This window comes from Lepidochelys kempii, chromosome 20 (genome assembly GCF_965140265.1).
Source record: "Lepidochelys kempii isolate rLepKem1 chromosome 20, rLepKem1.hap2, whole genome shotgun sequence".
Taxonomy (NCBI): domain Eukaryota; kingdom Metazoa; phylum Chordata; order Testudines; family Cheloniidae; genus Lepidochelys; species Lepidochelys kempii.
Window position 1 is genome coordinate 6,508,573 of NC_133275.1, and position 19,980 is coordinate 6,528,552.

General features: G+C 44.4%; 1 protein-coding gene across 1 annotated transcript; it reads left to right on the top strand.

Annotated features, from left to right (window-relative positions):
* The first annotated feature begins 11,006 nt into the window (after window positions 1–11,006).
* LOC140901004 (keratin, type II cytoskeletal cochleal-like) lies at window positions 11,007–18,593 on the top strand. Its single transcript, XM_073319134.1, has 10 exons — window positions 11,007–11,594; window positions 12,511–12,725; window positions 13,483–13,543; window positions 14,193–14,288; window positions 15,495–15,659; window positions 16,069–16,194; window positions 17,482–17,702; window positions 18,045–18,076; window positions 18,181–18,276; window positions 18,316–18,593. The coding sequence occupies exons 1-10, from the start codon at window positions 11,007–11,009 to the stop codon at window positions 18,591–18,593; spliced, it is 1,878 nt and encodes a 625-aa protein (XP_073175235.1).
* Window positions 18,594–19,980: the final 1,387 nt, after the last annotated feature.

The following is a 19,980-nucleotide window of genomic DNA, read 5'->3' on the forward strand; positions in this document are numbered from 1 at the left end:
TCCCCTCCGGGAGCTATCCCAGAGGGCTCCATTGTGACTGCTCTGGACAGCACTCTCAACTCAGATGCACGATTGTCTGCCGTTGCTCTGACGGAGGGAGGGGCGACTGATGACATGGCTTACAGGGTTGGCTTACAGGGAGTTAAAATCAACAAAGGGGGTGGCTTTACATCAAGGAGTATTTCAGGCAGGACTTCATGGAGGGTTCCAGTAAGAAATGGTGCACCTAAGTTATTGTTCTTATTGGAACAAGCAGGTTGGTCTGGCCTCTGATTGATACATGACTAGATTTACCTCGCTGCACCTTCTCTGTGAGTGACTGCAGTGTGACCTAGAGGAATGAGTCCCCTAGACGGTGGGTGGGTGGGTGGGTGGGGGGTTGCAAATGAGTACAAAACAAATCTGGTCTATTTCTTGTTTTGATCCACTCCATCTATCTTTTACATCTTTGGCTGGCAGCAGACGGTGTAGAAGGACTGCATGCCATCCACATCTTATGGCTGCTCGGCAGAAGATGGTACAATAGGACTGCTAGCCATCCTCATCTCTTGCCTGCCCGGCAGAAGATGGTACAAGAGGACTGCTAGCAATCCGTATTTCCGGCCTTCTCACCATAAGATGGTTCAATAGGACTGACTGCAGGACTAAAGAGAATGACCTGATCAGGTCACTCCAAATTTAGTCCCTGCACCCATGTCTGCCCAGGCGCTCCTGATCAACCTCACAGTGGCAACCAGGAGCACCTCGGACATGACGATGATGGCTACCAGTTCTACTGTACCATCTGCTGCCATAAGGCAATGGGTTGCTGCTGCTGTGTAGCAATGCAGTACCACGTCTGCCAGCACCCAGGAGATATACGGTGACAGTGAGCTGAGCGGGCTCCATGCTTGCCGTGGTATGGTATCTGCATGGGTAACCCAGGAAAAAAGGCGCAAAACGATCGTCTGCCCTTTCTTTCATGGAGGGAGGGAGGGAAGGGGGGCCTGATGACATGTACCCAGAACCACCCGCGACAATGTTTTAGCCCCATTAGGCATTGGGATCTCAACCCAGAATTCCAATGGGCAGCGGAGACTGCGGGAACTGTGGGATAGCTACCCATAGTGCAACACTCCGGAAGTCGATGCTTGCCTCGGTACTGTGGAAGCACTCCACCGAGTTAATGCACTTAATGCACTTAGAGCATTTTCTGTGCGGACACACACACTCGAATATATAAAACCCATTTCTAAAAAACTGACTTCTATAAATTCGACCTAATTTCGTAGTGTAGACATACCCTTACATAACTGAAGTAGCATACTTTAGGTCGACTTACAGCTTTAGGTTAGACCAGCCCTCAAACAAGTATTTCCAGCAGCTGAGAAATTCTACCCCATCTGATATTTTTCTCCAATGAGCTGATAAGCTTCACCAGCCTATAGTTCTTCAAAAGAAAATATATAATATCTACAGCTAATTCTAGGTGTGCTTTTATGTAATGGTCATGAAGCAACTTTTGCTTGTCTTTTTTCAGTTCCTTTTCTTGCTGTGTGATGCATTGTATCTCATTGAACTTTACAGTAAGAAATACAATGGGTTAGTTTGGTTTTTGCCCAAGGAATTTATTATTGTTATTTATTACATTGTAATAATTATAAACCCATTGAAAGATCTGAAAGCATTTGATCAACTCTGGTACATGTAGGCAGGAAATATTCATTGTTTTCCCCTGGACAAAATTTTTGAATTAAAACAAAAAGATAATTTTATATAAAAAACATTTCTACAAAGCTTTTCAAATTTTCATAACAAAACCAAACAGAACCAAACCTCCCCTGCCCCAAAACCATAAAAAAAATTCAGCAATGGAAAATTGAAAACTTTCACCAGATTGGACAACATTTTTTGGTTTTACAGAAAATTTTTGCCAGATTTAACAATATTTTTCAGTTTTGGGTTATATTTCAATTTGGTAGGGTTTTTTTTTTTGAGGACCTACCTCTGAGCCCATTTTCTTTGCCAGCTAGGGGCTCCAAAATTGTTGAGCCAGATATGCTAGCTTGCTGCAACACAGACCCAGGGTCTGGACCATGCCCCCCAAAGCTGCAGATTAAACTGAAAACAGCTCAGCAAGTACTCCTTTCTCCAGCACCCAGACACCCATCTCTCAATGGTATCCAAACCCCAAATAATTCCATTTTACTCTGTATAAAGCTTATACAAGGTAAACTAATAAATTGTCCGCCCTCTATAACACTGATAGAGAGATATGTACGGCTGTTTTCTCCCCCAGGTATTAATCACTTACTCTGGGTTAATTAATAAACAAAAGTGATTTTATTAAGTAAAAAAAGTAGGATTTAAGTGGTTTCAAGTAATAACAGACAGAACAAAGTAAGTTACCAAGCAAAATAAAACAAAACACGCAAGTCTAAGCCTAATACATTAAGAAACTGAATACAGGTAAATCTCACCCTCAGAGATGTTCCAATAAGCTTCTTTTACAGACTAGACTCCTTCCTAGTCTGGGCCCAATCCTTTCCCCGGTACAGTCCTTGTTAGTTCCAGCTCAGGTGGTAACTAGGGGATTTCTCATGACTGGCAGCCCCCTTTGTTCTGTTCCACCCCCTTTTATAGCTTTGGCACAAGACAGGAATCTTTTGTTTCTCTGGGTCCCCACCCCGCCTTCTAAATGGAAAAGCACCAGGTTTAAGATAGATTCCAGTACCAGGTGACATGGCCACATGTCCTGTGATACCCTAAGCCTCCATTCTTCCCGGCCTGACTCACACTAACGCAGGAAGGCTTGCAAGTAAACAGAGCCATTTACAACCAATTGTCCTAGTCAATGGGAGCCATCAAGATTCTAAACCACCATTAATGGCCCACACTTTGCATAATTACAACAGGACTTCAGAGTTATACTTCATATTTATAGTATTAGACACAAGAATGATACATACATACAAATAGGATGAACACAGTCAGAAGATTATAAGCTTTGTAATGATAGTTTACAAGAGACCTTCTGCATGAAGCATATTCCAGTTACATCATATTCATACTTATTAGCATATTTCCATAAAACATATGGAGTGCAATGTCACAGCGCTCTCCCAAGAATGGACATTTCCTGTGGAAAGAAACATTTGGATGAAAATGCCATTTTTTGTTATTGTTGAAAACATTGTATTGAATGAAATATGTCAACCAGCTCAAACATTAAAGGATCACTTTGTCCATTGCAGAAACGCATTGGCCTCAGGGTCAGTGGTCTCCAATACTTGATAGCAATTCAGAGTGGAGAGAGAAGGATTCAGCATTCAATAGAAATAACTGGGGAATTGAACTTAAGCAGAATGGAATGACCCAATGGGAATTTGTGACAGGAGACTGGCAATAACTTCCATACTCTTGTGGGGAAAGATAAAACCCTTGGGAGTTCTAGGTGCTCCTAGATTGCAGGTTGTCAGGACTTTGGGATAACATCTCATCTGATGGTGACACCTTGATGTCCAGTGACCATGGTGATGAGCATGTACAAATACAACAGGTAGATAAATCCCTATCCTGAGAGAGAGATCAAGATACCCAGATAGATGGTTTTCATTCATATCTATCTAGATTTTGCCTAGCTGATGAAAATAAAATCCATGCTATGGGGTCTCATGACACGTCTGAAATCACACCAGGGAGAAAATACTGTGTGTAGGGTCGGCTGCAAGGAGCTTGCAGGTAAGCAAGGGCGTGATCTGCATCCCCTTGCATGATGACCACTCAGCCCTGGTGCTCAGCAGCATGGAGGGGTGTTTGAGGTCCAGAAAAGGAAGAAGCACGTGCATTATCAGTGAGAGGAGAGCCATTGGCCAAAGACATTCCCATTTGGGGGCAGGCGAGGCTGCCTGAGGGCTTCCGATAAGGCAACCAAGTAATTCATCAAGCACAGTGGGGTCGGCTCGATTCCCATAAGGAGCACCCTTGGAGCCGGGACTGTTCCTTGGGAGATTACATGACTGAGAACAGTTTGAATGTATAATGATCCCTTCTGGCATTTAAAATCTACTGGGTGAATCCACCGGTGATGTAAACTGAAGCCAGTGGAGCTATGGCCATTTAGCTCAGCTGATGCCCGAGCCCCTGTGAACCTATGGATCTATCACTCAAGAGAAGAGTAAGTTAATTAAGGGCCGGCGGAAGGTGCTGCATGACATTTAAGTGTGAATTTCTCTGGTTATTCTAGAAACAGATGGCAGTGGCACAAGCATCCCCACTGTGCCGCTTTCCTGACTCATAGAAACCACCCAGGTTGGGTGGAGTGGGGTGAGACAGTGACTCTGTTTTCCCCATCAATCAGATGCTCAGCCTCTCTGCTGAGACTGCTACATGTGTGGATAGTTGGTGCTGCTTGCCTATTGGAAGTTTATGGTAGTAGTGAAATAGTTCACTCAAGGAAGTACTCCCACTCAAGTGGGTTTTCCCAGCAAACCCATCATTTCATTAAATTCATCAGCTCACTTATTCTGCTCTGTTTGATCATATTGTGCAAGACGATGGATGCAGCAAAAACGTGACCCTGCCTTGGTGACGTTTTTCAATGCAGAGCAACCAGCCGCATGTCTGGACTTTCACTTGGAAAGACCAGTTGTAGATTAAAGCAAAACAACCTTCCCTTCACCCCATTTAAAAAAAGAAGGAAGAGCACAGTGTGTGTGTCCCCTTTAAAACAGTCTTAGGTCATAGACTCCAAGGCCAGAAGGGACCACTGTGATCATGTAATGTGATCTCCTGTATAACACAAGCCAGAGAGTTTCCCTGAATTTATTCCTGTTAGAAATTTCTAAATCAAGGCTGGATGTTTTTCAGAAAGATATGCTGTATTTCCAAGGATGAATGATCCACCGTAACCTTTGGTAAATTGATCCAATGGTAAATTACCCTCACTGATAAAAATTTGCATCTTAGTTCCTAGTCTGAATTTGTCTAGCTTCAACTTCCGGCCATTGGATCTTGTTATACTTTTTGTCTCCTAGTTTGAAAAACCCTCTATCATCAAATTTCTACTCCCCATGTAGGTACTTATAGACTGTGATTGACTCACTCCTTAACCTCCTCTTTGATAAACTAAATAGATTGAACTCCTTGAGGTTTTTCACTGTAAGGCATGTTTTCCAATCCCTTAATCATTCTTGTGGCTCTTCTCTGACCCCTCTCCAATGTTTTAACATTCTTCTTGAATTGTAGACACCAATACTGGACATAGTATTTCTTTAGAAGTCATACTAGTGCCAAGTCCAGAGATCAAATAACCGTTACTCCTACTTGAGATTCACCTGTTTATATATCCAAGACTCACATTATCTCTTTTGGCCACAGCATTGCATTCGGAACTCATGTTCAGCTGATTATCTACTGAGACGTCCAAGTCTTTTTCATAGTCACTGCTTCCAGGATAGAGTCCTCTCTCCTATAGATATAACTTGCATTCTTGGTTCCTAGATGCATGGCTTTACACTTGGCTGTATTGAAATACATATTTGCTTGAGGCCAGCTTACCAAGCGATCCAGGTTGCTCTGTATTAGTTGTCTTCTTCATCATTTACAGCTCCCCAGTCTTTGTGCCATCTGCAAACCAGATCAATAATGATTTTGTTTTCCTCCAGGTCATTAATAAAAATAATTTGCAGTGTTGTTGCTCATATTGGTCCCAGGATATGAGAGACAAGGTGGGAGAGGGAATATCTTTTATTGGACTAACTTCTATTGGTGAAAGAGGCAAGCTTTTAAGGGTCACAGACCCGAAGAAAGTCTCTATGTAGCTCAAAAGCGTGCCTCTTTCGCCAACAGAACTTGGAACAATACAAGATATTGCCTTGCCCGCCTTGTGTCTCTCATTGATAAAAATAGTCATTAGTGTAGGGCCCCAAACCAATCCCTGTGTGATCCTACTAGAAACACACAAACTTCACGATGATTCCCCATTGCCAGTTACCTTTTGAGACCTACCGCTAGCCAGTTTTTAATCCATTTAACATGTGCCATGTTAATTTTGTATTGTTCAAGTGTCTTCATCAAAATGTTGTGCGGTACCATCTAAGTATATTACATCAGCACTATTATCGTTATCACTGAACTTATGATCTCATGAAAAAAGAACTTACTTCACTTGAACTGGACCCAAAATGGCAGCTGCCTTTGCCAGACTCCTCTACATTGAAAGGTGCAATACATAGCAATAAAACTTCAAGTGATATGTTGCTACCTAAAGGTATATGTTGAGAACTCCAGAGGTGTACTGGGGCAATTGTAGAAGGGTATGTAGCCAGGGAATAATTCACCTCTATTATTAGTATTGTTGTTGGTTGTTGTTTCCGTAAGTGCTGTACAAACACGGAACAAACTGATGGTCCCTGCCCCAAACAGCTTCCATTAAGTCTCTTGGGGATGCAAGATAATCCTCAGTGGGTCCTCCTGTCTTATTTTCAAGAGTCAGGCAATGAAAAGGACGTGACCCCATTACATGGCCTGTTACTCTCTGAAACCGTAGTAGCTGCAGAATACAGGATGGAAGGTCTCAAAGCAGCCAGAAGTTGCTTCGGTGAATTTGACCAAGATAGGGACCATGATAAAGTAGATGAGCTCTTCAGTGGATTAAGTTTCATAACCCTACCGGCACTAATCTCCTCGCCAGCACTGGCTGCTTCAGCTTTCTTGGTTGTTTGCGTTGTGTCTGCCTAAGCAAACTTTAAGTCCTCCAGAGTAGGGGAGCCTGACCCTGCTTCCTGTTAAATCAATGGCAGTTTTTGCTCTGGGATCATGGAAGCAAAAGCAGGTCTTGGGTAGGTTGGAAAGCACCCCGGGTAATATATATAAAATTGGTGGCAGTGGGTGCACTGGGGTTGTCTGAAATTAACAGTGGAACTTTGGTTGGCAATGAAAATTCTCCCTTCTGCAAAAGGCCTTTGAATATTCTCCAGTTAATGAGTAACAAATAATTGAATCCAAAGCATTTTGAATGATGCCAAGCCAAGGAATGATCTTCAGAAGTTACCTCAGTTTTTGCACTTGCGAATGCATGTCAGTGACACTTCGCTGTGTAAGAAAATGCTCGTCCTCACAAATGAGACAATGCTGGATTCTCATTAAGGCCCATTTCCAGTGCTTTGGCAATGCAAAGGTAAATTGTGTGTCTCGTGGTAGGCAGAAAAATGAGAAGCCGGTTAAAGTCAGCTGAGGCTGGTCCTAAATGTTTGAGTTTGGGATTAGAGCTGTGGGACATGGAATTTTTGGTGTGCTGGCAATGCCAAAAAATTGGGGAAATTTTTTTTTGTGTTGACCCAGAACAAACTTTTTCTGAAATTTTTGGTTGGTAGGAAAAAAACACAGCAAAACCTGGCTTGGGGTTGAATGTAACCTTTTGCTTTACCCGACAGGAAATGTTTCCTTTTGATTTTGAGCATTTTAAAATCTTCTTTTTAATTTTTAAAAATCACAGTGGAAGGAAATTTCCAAGCCGAAAGTCATTTCAAATCACAAGATCAAAATGTCTTGTTTTGAAAAGGTTGAAATGTTTTTATTTTTTTCTGTTCTCTCTTCCCTCCCCCCCAACTAAAACAATTTGGCAAATTTGGCACAAATAGGTGAAATGTTTCAGTGTCGCGAAATCTGATTTTTTTTTTTTTTTTTTTGCCAATGAGGATAATGTTTCACTACTTTCCAGGAGGGTTGTGAGGATTAAACTCATTCATGCTTGTGAGATGCTTGGTTGATTTGGTGGTCAGGGCTATGTAACTACTTAGATGGCTATTGTCGTCCAATCAGCTGTGTTGCACAGCAAATGTGGTTATAAGTGAAACTCAGGGTATCTGATTGAGATAGTGCTACATAGATTCATAGATACCAAGGTCAGAACGGACCATTATGATCATCTAGTCTGACCTCCTGCACAATGCAGGCCACAGAACCTCACCCACCCTCTCCTGCGATAAACCTCTCACCCATGTCTGAGCTATTGAAGTCCTCAAATCATGGTTTAAAGACTTCAAGGTGCAGAGAATCCTCCAGCAAGTGACCCATGCCCCATGCTACAGAGGAAGGTAAAAAAAACCCAGGGCCTCTTCCAATCTGCCCTGGAGAAAAATTCCTTCCCGACCCCAAATATGGCGATCAGCTGAACCCTGAGCATATGGGCAAGATTCACCAGCCGGATACCCAGGAAAGAATTCTCTGTAGTAACTCAGATTCTACCCCCCTAACATCCCATCACAGGCCATTGGGCCTATTTACCATGAATATTTAAAGATCAATTAATTGCCAAAATCATGTTATCCCATCATACCTTCTCCTCCATGAACTTATCGAGTTTAATCTTGAAGCCAGATAGGTCTTTTGCCCCCACTGCTTCCCTTGGAAGGCTATTCCAGAACTTCACTCCTCTGATGGTTAGAAACCTTTGTCTAATTTCAAGTCTAAACTTCCTGATGGCCAGTTTATATCCATTTGTTCTTGTGTCCACATTGATACTGAGCTTAAATAATTCCTCTTCCTCTACTTACACACTAGGAGACAATGTAAGTTTTCCCTCACTGTTAATTCAAACGAACCTTGGTTACATCCATGCAGATTTACCTTTGTTTCGCCTCTTTATCATAAAAGACATGATGAAGAAGCAAGCCCTTTCCCTGCATTTCTGCCTGGGCATTTCTCCATACTCAGCACAGCTGATACAATGATGTAGTTTCGGCTTGCGAAGTTGGAGCTTAGACTGTCTATCAAGTTTGAACTGGATGAGGATGATTGATGATAAGATCATGCTTTAATTGCTTGACTTTGGCTGGAGACAGTGCTGTGACTCAATCCGTGTGTTATCTGAGTGCATTCAGTGATTGAAATTAGGACAGCGGCATTCAGCTGACTTAACAACTCCCCTCCTGTCGTAATGGAGCTGGGCTGTGAGATTTTATGATAGTGTATTTGGTAATCGTCAGAGGAGCCAGAGCAAAAGCATCCCGGTCGTTGTATCTGCAAGAGCATAGCACCTCCGTGCACTGTGAACTACTATGCCCGACAGCGGAGTGAATTAGATTGGTCAATAAAACTGGAGTGCTTTAGTAGACCTATTGTATGGCGAGTGCATTGGCTGTGGTTTGCTGTGTGTTTGGTGCACCTTTAAAGGGGAAGCAGGCCCACTCCCCACTGCAGGGATGGCAGTGTTTTGTGTTTAGATGCAGCCTGTTACAAAGGAGTGAGACACACTGTGCTCTCTCTCTCGTGGAGACCTGGGCTAAACTTTTCAAAAGGGTCACATTTTCCAAACTTTGACCCGCGAGTCCCACGTTCCGAAGGACTTAGGCCTTTAGGAGCCTAATTCACACTCTGTGAAAGTCGGCGAGAGGCTCCTGAGTGCGGCCGTGACTTCTGAAAATCGGGACTTAAGGCCAGATTTTCAAAAGTATTTAGGTGCCTCAGGATAAGTGCCTAGTGGGGTTTTTCAAAAGCGCCCAGGTGCCTGACTCCAATGGTGGTTTAAAAAATTCTGCCCTATGACTTGTTTGTTAGTGAAGGTTATTTGTTAGTGAAGGTTGACTATCAGAAAGAAATTCATTGAATAAATTGCTGAACAAAAAATTGGCAAAATTAGTCAACAGGTATATTTGATCAATAGTATTTAACCAGTTAAAATGATGTTTGTGTGACACTTTTATTTATGTTTATAATTCTCTGTCTTTCTCTCTCGCTCATGAGTTAGCCAGCTGCTTTATAATACTCAACAGCTGTATTGTTTATTATCTAGACAGCACCATAGGCATGCATGGACCTTTATAAACAAGGCCTCTCTGGTTGTATGTCCACACACATCACCCTAGCATCTGAGTACGTCTACATAACAATTAAACACTTGTGGCTGGCCTGGGTCAGCCGATGCGGGTTTGGGGAGCTTGGGCTGAGGGGCTGTAAAATTGCTGCATAGTCACAAGGGGTGTGTGGGGGGAGGAAGGTGCCAGAGCCTGGGCTCCTGTCCGAGTGTCTACACAGCAATTTTTAGCCCTGCAGCCCAGGCCCCCATGAGTCCAAGTCAGCAGACTTGGGTCAGCTGCAGCCATTCTTTGGGGCTTTTATTTCAGTGTAGATGTATCTTGAGTGTCCGTTGACACTTTTCAAGGGGATTTGCTCTCCTTGTTGATCATTGCATTTCTCATCCATGTTGCTGCACTTGTTATTCATGATACCAGATAATCAGCAAATTCTAGGATTCACCTCTGCAGGAATTAAGGTCACGGGTAACAGAAGCTCCCATTACGAGCGATTTTTAGGAAGCTTCAGGGGTGAAAAGCCCAAATTCATCCTCTCTTGTAAAAGTCTTATTTTAATGAGACAATGCAGAGCCTCCTCCAATTGCAATATGCTCAGCTCCCGCTTTGGATTGGGCAACCGGTTCTCAGAAGCCAAAGGCAATTTTCCATGGAGAAAGCAGATTTAGGGTGTAATCATAGGTGTGTGTGTGGGGAATTGTGAAAGCTGTGCTATTATTTGGCATCCCCTAAAACGTTTGCCTGCCATGGGGCTTTACGAGGCAAGTTCCAGATAAAGCTACAGATAAAAGGTACCCATCCAGAATAAGGGGGAAATTAATGATTCACTGCATCATTTAAAGAGAGATCAATTCAGACACCCTAAAAAAGTGCAAGGCATCTTAGTCAGCGAGAGTTACCAGGAGGCGTATGTGACATTGTTCTTGTTTTGTTTTTTCCCTTCTGCATTGCTGGGGCGTGTGACTGGGTAGGGTCATTGGCCAATTGAAGATCAAAATCTGTCAACCACACCAAGCTCAAGAACACAATAAAATCATATCCTCTGTCACGCCCATGCAAACCCAGCCCATCTCCCGAAGCAGCTAAAAGGGAGCATCCCCGGTGCTGGATTCAGAGGGACTCACTTCCCTTCACTCTGCACTCATCTTCTTGCGCCACAGCTACGGTGATTCTTCTCCTCTTCATCTCCTACTCTGTGTAGAAGGAGCCACCATGTATCTCCAGCCGTGCACCCCGTCCACTGGAGGCAGCAGAAGGAGCTACAGCTCATGCTCTGCCATTGGTGCAGGTGGAGGAGGCAGAGTCAGGAGTAGCTACACCTCCTATTCCTCCTCCAGGGGCTATGGAGGTGGCGGACGCTGTGCAGGGTTTGGCAGCAGGAGCTTGCATAATCTAGGTGGAGGTGGAAGGATTTCTGCGGGGGGCTCTTACAGTGGAGGATTTGGGTGTAGAAGTGGTGGCTTTGGTGGCGGAATTGGTGTCGGGTTGGGCGGCTATGGAGGAGGACCGTGTGGCTTTGGAGCAGGAGCGGGTGGCTATGGAGGAGGAGTGGGCGGCTTTGGAGGAGGACCGTGTGGCTTTGGAGGAAGAGCTGGCTTTGGAGGAGGAGTGGTCGGCTTTGGACCTGGCTTTGGACCTGGCAGACCTGGGCAGCCTGGAGGCATCCAGCCCGTTCAAATTGATCCAAGGCTCCTGCAACCAATCAATATCGAGATTGACCCCCATATCCAACAAGTGAAAACTCAGGAGACGGCGCAGATCAAGGTCCTCAACAACAACTTTGCAACCTTAATCAACAAGGTGAGAAGTCAGGGCAGTAGGGGGGCACTTTGAACTGCTTTGTGCACGGCAGAAAGGGTTGTTTCTATATTTCCATCTCAGTTTTGGTAAGAAAGGAAAATTGAGCAGTGATCAGAAATAGGCTAGAATTTCTCATCCAGAGACAGAGAGAGATCAAAAGCTTCTCCTGCATGGGCCTTGCTATGGATTCAGCTACCTCAAGCTACTCTTTGGCTTTCAGCTGCAGGATGCTCCAGAAAGTCACGTTCAAGTCATCACAACATCTTTAGCATTCACTAGCTGGTCTTACTACTGTGAATTTCTCTTTCCACGTGGCCTCCTATCAAATGCTACCTTTTTATTAATATAATTTGATTATCAATGACTCATTTACAGTGGAAAACTAGGATTTCTAATTTGCTTTCATAGGGGCAGATCCTCAGCTTCAATGCAACTAGGACAGTTTACACTAGCTCAAGTTCTGCCCCAGAATGTTTACAGTGATGGAGCTCACTATTTTCAGATTCTTTTTGGTTGCCATTCTGAGTTTTGATGGAATAGTCCTAAGCTATATTAAAAAGTGCTGGTTGGAGGGCAGTGAGCGGAAAGGGTCAGAAATGTTTTGCAAAAATCTGTTCTCCTAAAATTTTCAAAAAGTTGAAACACTTCAATGAGCTCAGAGCTTTTGCAAAACAGGGTGAAAATGCCATGAAAATGCAACTGAAATTTTCTGCTATTTGGTTTCAAATCCCCAAATGTCATCCATATCTTGAAATTTCATCAACATTTCAAACTTTGATGACTTTGACCACCTTTGATATTACCATTCAACTGAGAAAGAACTCTCCTGTTTGCACAATGCAGCAGGATCCTTGAATAGTGCCGCTCTTCCAAGTATTATAGGGAATACTTAATCCATCTGCTTTTTGGGTTTCAGGTCCAGTACTTGGAACAACAAAATAAAGTTCTGGCCACCAAGTGGGAACTCATACAACAGCAAGGCGGAACAATTATTAGGAAGGACTTAGCGCCCTTGTTTGAGAATTTTATCCAAGCCTTGAGGAGGAAGCTAGATGGACTCCAAAGTCAGAAGGGACAACTGCAGTCAGAACTGGAGAACATGCAGCAGTATGTTGAGGAGTACAAGCGCAAGTAAGTGCATTAACAGAGTAAGAAACAAAACATTAAATTAAATTAAAACATATTACAGCTATAGCAAACTCGATCGGTCAATTTACTGTGCCTTCAGTGGTGAACAGCAGGGTCTAGTTTTCCCCATGCATAAACTCTTTGATACCAATTATGGCTGAAAATCCCAACATGGCCTAATTTCAAAGGCACAAATGGCAGAGAGGCACCTGGCCGTGGGTAGTCAATGGGAATTGGACTTCTAATTCCCATCTGTGGTTTGAAAATCACAAGAAGGATAAAGCCCAAGAACAGAGAAACATTTTTATTCACTACTTAAGAAAAAAACCAACCCCATTCCGCTTATAGGTATATAATAACCCTGAGTGCTAATATTCTTTCTTATCCTGGTGTAAATCAGTTGTGTTACAGCAGCCAAGAGGGTGGCTGATGGGCTGTGGACCTCGAGGAACAAGTGTGTTTTGAGGAGGGATCTGAAGGTGGAAAGGATGTAGGAGTGATGAATTGGATCCCATCTGCATGCAAGCAAGGAGTTAGTGGAAATAAAACATGAAGGGTCAATTAGATGCACACTGTTGGTATAGTAAAATGGGGAAGAGAAGGAGATGAGAACAGAGAGTTAGACAGGTGCTCTGATTTAAATATCTAGATTATTTGATATTAGACTTGATTTGAACCTTAGCTGAGTCTAGCCTTTCTTTACTGGTGACTGAAGCAGCAAAACTCAAATATACCCAGCTTGTCTCTTTACTTGAAACAGGTACGAAGAAGAAATCAACAGGCGCACAAGTGCTGAGAATGACTTCGTGGTGCTCAAGAAGGTAAGTGGCCATGCTAACTAAAGAATGCGGTGGGAAGCTTTAACCAGGGGTTCAACGGGATTCTGTCTTCAATGAAAATATAACCATTGAAAATCATAATTAGAAGGAAAAAAATGCCAGTTAGACACAGGCCTGCACCAAAATACCCAAGTTGCTACCACCTGTGTGTTACAACCCAATATCCACTTGTGATTGGGTAACTGAATTTGTCAGATGCCCAGAAAAATACCTATGCAGGTATTTCTGTGGTGCCCATTACAGTGCTATCTGAGTGCCTGATGAAAATTAACACATTTTTGTTCCTTACAAGTCCGGTTTTCAGCTTCTACACTTAAAGTCCACAAAATTTTCCAAAGGGATATTTGGTAAAGGGAAAGCAGTAGAGGACAGAAAGAAAGGACAGTCTAACCTTAATAGTGGTGCAAAGGAATGACTTTAGGCTATGTCCCCTTGGTTTTATTGCAATGGGTAATAAAATAACTAATCCCGAAGGTCCTGTTTTCTCCACACCTTGCTGAGTGCTACATTGGAAGGTCCAACATCAGCACAGCTGTTTCTTGATAGGGAACAGAGGATACTATTTCTGCCATGCTCAACCATACCCAATGGAAGATTAAACAATTCACGGTATCTCTCATCTTTCCTTCAGGATGTGGATAATGCCTACATGGTTAAAGTAGAGTTGGAAACAAGGGTGCAAAGTCTGACTGATGAAATCAACTTCCTGAGATTTGTATTTGAACAGGTAAGGAGCCTTCCATTTCCCTTGAGCAGCCGGTAATTGGGTGATGTCGGTCTTTTCCAAAGAGGCTTGACTTTGATTAGATACGAGGGTTGGGTTTCTTTTGGGTGATGGCTAGAACTGTTTGAAACTGACGAAGATTTTTATCCTTCTGCAAACATTTGCGCCAGAAAGTCTGACTCCATACAGATACAGACTGACTCATTTCTAACCTGGAAGCAAATGCCAGGCACCTGAACTCACCTTTAGGATGCCAGATTTTCAGAGCTGCTAAGCACCCACAGCTTCTGCTGAAGTCAATAAGGGCTCCTCGCTTTTGAAAATCAGCTCATTTATTTGGAGCATAAATATGGATCTAGAGGCCTAACTTTAAGCAACCGTGTTTGATCATTGTATCCACAGACAAATGGACTGAACTCAAGGCTGGGGACCAGGTCTAGTCTCTGCTTTGCATTGAAGGGCCTCAGGAATTCTTGGCACTTATTGTATAGCACTTCACAGACATTGGGTTAAACCCTGGCCCTAATGAATCAATGGGACTTTTGCCATTGAGTTTAATTAGGTCAAGTTTTCACCCATTGGCTTCAACCCTACAAGTGCTTTCTAAAATAAGTAGCCGAGTACACATGTAGTTCAGAAATGAGGACATGCCATCTAATTACCAGGGTTGGTGGAGAAACAGGGGGAAATTTTGTTAACAAATTTCCAAAATGCTTCTGTTTGGGAGTTATTGAAAAAGAGCTGATTTCTCATTTTTTACATCTCTTTTCGTAGAATATGCCACATTATCCCCACCCCTTCCTTTCTGTTTTTGTATAATGGGGAAAAAAGGCAAAATATTTAATTTTCCAGTTTCAACTGAACAATGAAATGTAGTCACAAAAAGTTTTCTTTTTGAGACAAGGCTGGGGTTTTTTTGGGGTTTTTTTTTGACAAAAAAATGGTTTTCCTTTAAGAATTTTGATCAGCTCTCATAATTGCTGTGACTTTAGAAACAAACCAAGGACCTTTTTGCAACACCCTCATTTCTGTAAGACCTCCTCCTCCTCAGCTGTGTTTATTCTATGACAGACGATGTTTGTCCTAAATTGAAGCAAACAGATCTCTATAGTAGACTTTAGACTGGAGAATAGGAAAAGGGGCAGAGGTGGGAAATAACATGCATGAAAGATATATGCAAGACATGACTAATGTTTTGGTGCCTTGCAGGAAATATCTCAGTTGCAGACGATAAGTCGTGACTTGTCAGTGGTTGTATCCATGGATAACAGCAGATCTCTAGATCTGGACGGCATCATTCAGGAAGTCCGAAATCAATATGAGGAGATTGCTCAGAGAAGTAGAGCTGAGGCAGAGGCTTGGTACCAGTCTAGGGTAAGTAATCAAGCAGCTAAAGATACGTGGATGGTAAATATCGCTCACAGCTGATTCATAAATACAGCTCAGTTGCAACGGAAGAACTACACATAGTAAACAAATATTTACAGCTACAGGCTTCCAGGCAGGAACTCCCTTCTTACATACAACCCAAGAGGATCTATGGTTCATGTTTGTTCTGAATTCTGAATAGGACCAAAGATGTAGAATGGGGTCATGGGGCCTTCACACTGCAGAGAACCATACTGTATTACCCAAAGAGCTCTGCATCTATGTAGGCTCCTAAAAGAGACACTGTAAGCTGGTATGATGGGCAGCAGACACAGCACAGCAGCTGCCAAACAATTACCAAGTGTTCTGTAGGTATCAGCGATATGTGGTTCAATGTTTTATTTCTGCCCATCAGTATGAAGAGCTGCAGAGCACAGCTGGAAGACACGGGGACAACTTGCGCAGCACCAAGATAGAGATCCAAGAGCTAACAAGGAATGTCCAGAGGATACGGTCTGAAGTTGAAAGTGTGAAGAAGCAGGTATGGCTCGGGAACTTTTTATATGTATCAGCACAGGGCTGGCTCAGGGATAATATTCCCTTGGAATTCCAGCAGCAGCAGGAGAGTTCTGGAAGCTGTCTGCAGCCTGCAGCCGTGGCATCTGCTGATTAAAGACACTGATGCTGGTTGAAGTCGGTGAAACTTGCAGATCTTTGAGAGCCAGCATGCGCTTGGAATGCATCTGCCTCCTTGGCAGGCCCCATCTCTCAGCACTTTGTAATAGGGGGTGCTGTGGAGAATGGAGATCCAAGCTCTCCTGGGGGCTGTTGAGTCATACTAGGCTGCTAACGCATACACAATGTGGAGACAGCCTGGTGGGTGGAAACCGGGGTTGACACTGCCTTGAAAACACTTCCCCAGTAAAACCTCTGCAGTGAATTAGAAAATCATAGGCGTCGAATCACTCAGCCTAGTTTGGTGTCTCGGGTCAGATTACTGCGTGCAAATGAGCTACAAGAATGGTGCAGTGGGTAGAGGACTGAACAGGAAATCGGGAGATGCCTGACTCCGGGTGTTCTAGCTGAGGTGTTCCCCAGGACTCCCCCGGTAATAGATTTCATAGCCTGTGCTGAATACATTGGGGTTGGTAGCTTTGCTGGCCAGAGACTGAATTGTGACTCAGCCAGATGTAACGCTCCTCTCACTTTGGGATGAGGAGTAAATTAGTTCATTCCCTTTTCATGGAGTAATGTATTCTTCTTTGTGGGCACATGAAGCTACTCCAGCCCATGACTACTGGGGCGGGGTGGGTTGGGCTCTCTGGTCCTCCACCCACTTGCCTGCAGCAAGGGGTATCAGATGAGGAGCCCCTGTAGCCGGAGTCATAATCTAAGCAGGAGAGTAAAGGGTAGGGGCCAGAGGTGTGTCAGTTCTCCTTATTCTTTGCATGGCAACTGGGGCAATTGAGCCCTAGACAGGGCCTTGGGCAAGTCACTGCCTTTCTCTGCCGTTCAGCTTCCCTAGCTATAAAGCAAGAACATGGATACTCACCCTGATGACTGGTGGAAACTGGTCATATCCCCCCCCGCCCCCCCAGAAAGTGTCCAGTTTTATTGGAAATTTTCAAGTTTTCAGTGAAAAAGTTCTGGCTGAAACCCCAAAACTTTGGATTTGGGGCAGTACTTTTTTTGGAGTGGGGTGGGGGAATGAAAAATTGAAATTTTCGGTAATGCCCCAGGCTATTTTCCAGCCACATGTAGCTTTGGTGAATCCAATGACGAAGCAGGTCTAGAGTGGAATTTAGACATTGCCTTTCCTCTTTTTCAGATCGCACAGCTACAGTCTGCCATCGCCGAAGCAGAGGAGAAGGGCGAGTTGGCCCTCAAGGATGCTAGGACAAAACTGGATGATCTTGAACATGCCCTGCAGAAAGACAAGGGGGATCTGGCTAACTTATTGAAAGAGTACCAGGATCTGCTGAATGTCAAACTTGCCCTGGATATCGAGATCGCCATGTACAGGAAACTGCTGGAAGGAGAAGAGTGCAGGTAGGTGCATTGCCTGTTGGGATTTGTGTTTCCTTAGAAGTTTTTAAGGTCAGGCTTGACAAAGCCCTGGCTGGGATGATTTAATTGGGGATTGGTCCTGCTTTGAGCAGGAGGTGGGACTAGATGACCTCCTGAGGTCCCTTCCAACCCTGATATTCTATGATTCTATGATTCAAATGGATTCAAATTCCCGATTTGCTAGGAGCTATTATAAGTGGGAAATAAATAAATACTTAGCAACGTCCTTTGCATGAAGGATGGGAAGTTCTCAAATGAGCAGGGCTCTGTGGAAGCATGACCTGCTTTCCGGGATGAATGACCTATGTCCCTTTTCCTACACAGGCTAGCCAGAGGCCAGTCTCATGTGAATGTCTGTAAGTAGCTTGTGGTCTTCACATTGATGTTATGTTGTCTGCGTTTCCCTGGGGATTGTGAGCTGCCCTTATGCTGACAGGATGACCCTGGGCTTCTCTTGCAGCTGTCATTGGTGGAGGCGGAGGAGACATCGGGGGTGGATTTGGCAGCGGAAGCGGAGGCGTCATCTGTGGCGGTGGATTTGGCGGCGGAAGCGGAGGCGTCGTCTGTGGTGGTGGATTTGGCGGCGGAAGCGGAGGCGTCGTCTGTGGCGGTGGATTCGGTGGCGGTGGACTCGGCGGCGGAAGCGGAGGGGTCGTCTGTGGCGGTGGACTCGGCGGTGGACTCGGCGGCGGAAGCGGAGGGGTCATCTGTGGTGGCGGATTCGGCGGCAGAAGCGTTGGAGGCTTCTCTTCTGGAAGTGGAAGGGTCTATGGCGGTGGCAGCAGCGGCATCTGCTCCAGCGGCGGTTCCTCCTCGGTCGTACGGAGATGCACCACGTCTTTCTCCTCCAAATCCGGTTCAGGAGGGTACTGAGCACTGGAGCCAGGCCCCAGAAAGAAAAAAGCATCTTTTTATCTTCAAATGGCAGCAGCACACCCCACCTAACCCAACTCTGGTATCCAGAAAAGAAACGAACTGTATCCCTTACAGCCCACACCCTCAAATCCCCACCTGATCCCCACTGCCTCTTCCCTGAAGGGAGGGAGGGAGCCACGCACCATCCTGGCAGCAACACCTGCCGGGTTTAAGCCAAACGTCCATGTCAATTGAAACGCACCCACCGATTAAATGTGATAAGACCCTGTAAAGAAATGCATCACTTGAGGATATCAGTAAGCCGCGAGCTGATTTAGAGGAGGGAGAGCTCTGCCCCTCTGGGTGTGCTGTAGATTGTTGGCTGTTGTGGCTGTCAAGGGGTAATGTGTATAAAACTCAACTTTCCTTCTCTTTTCGTAGCGCTTCTTCCAAAATGGCTATATTTTTCTTGGGTGCTATTGTATTTACTGTGCCTTGCATCTCCTGTTTGCGTGCTTTACAAATAGGTCTGAGTTGCAGTCAATGTGGGGAAAAATTATAATCCATCTTCAGCTGAGTTTAGGAGTTAGTAATGTTTGTGTGGCTATCTAGACACGACAGGCTTCCCCTTAAGGAATGATTAGGCAGGTTTGTTATTTTGGGAATCCAAAGACAGGCTCTAACCAACATTCACCATAAACAAGTGGGTACCAATTCCACTCATCCCCCATCCTCCTTTAGTTGCACCTGATTCCACCGGATGTATTTGTGCCTTTATTGTAAAGACAACAGAGCAAACTATTCACTGCAAAACATTCTGTGATGTAGAATATGCTGTACTGTCACCATTTACCTGCCTTTCCTACTCATGGGGCGTTCCATTTTCTTGGGGCGTGACCATTTGCAATAAACTGCAGACAAGTCAGATCATGTCTATGTGTCGTTATTATTATACAAGATTGAATAGGTCTGTGGTCAGGATCCTGAATGAAAAGCAAGAGCTGTTCTTCTGGTTAAAAAACAGACATACAACGATACTCTGGGCAAAACTCTCAGCTAATGCAAATCAATGAAGGTCTGTTGAAGTCCACGGACCTAGGCCAGCTTATAGTCTGGCCCTGTGTGTTCTGAAATGTTGTTAAGATTATTGACATAGAGTTCACGTCCTAGAGCAGTGGTTCCCAAACTTGTTCCGCTGATTGTGCTGGGAAAGCCCCTGGTGGGCCGACGTGCTGGCTGCCGCTTCCAGCAGCTCCCATTGGCCTGGAGCAGTGAACCGCGGCCAGTAGGAGCCGCGATCGGCCCAACCTGCGGACGCGGCAGGTAAACAAACTGGCCCAGCCCGCCAGGGGCTTTCCCTGCACAAGCCATGGAACAAGTTTGGGAACCACTGTCCTAGAGGCAG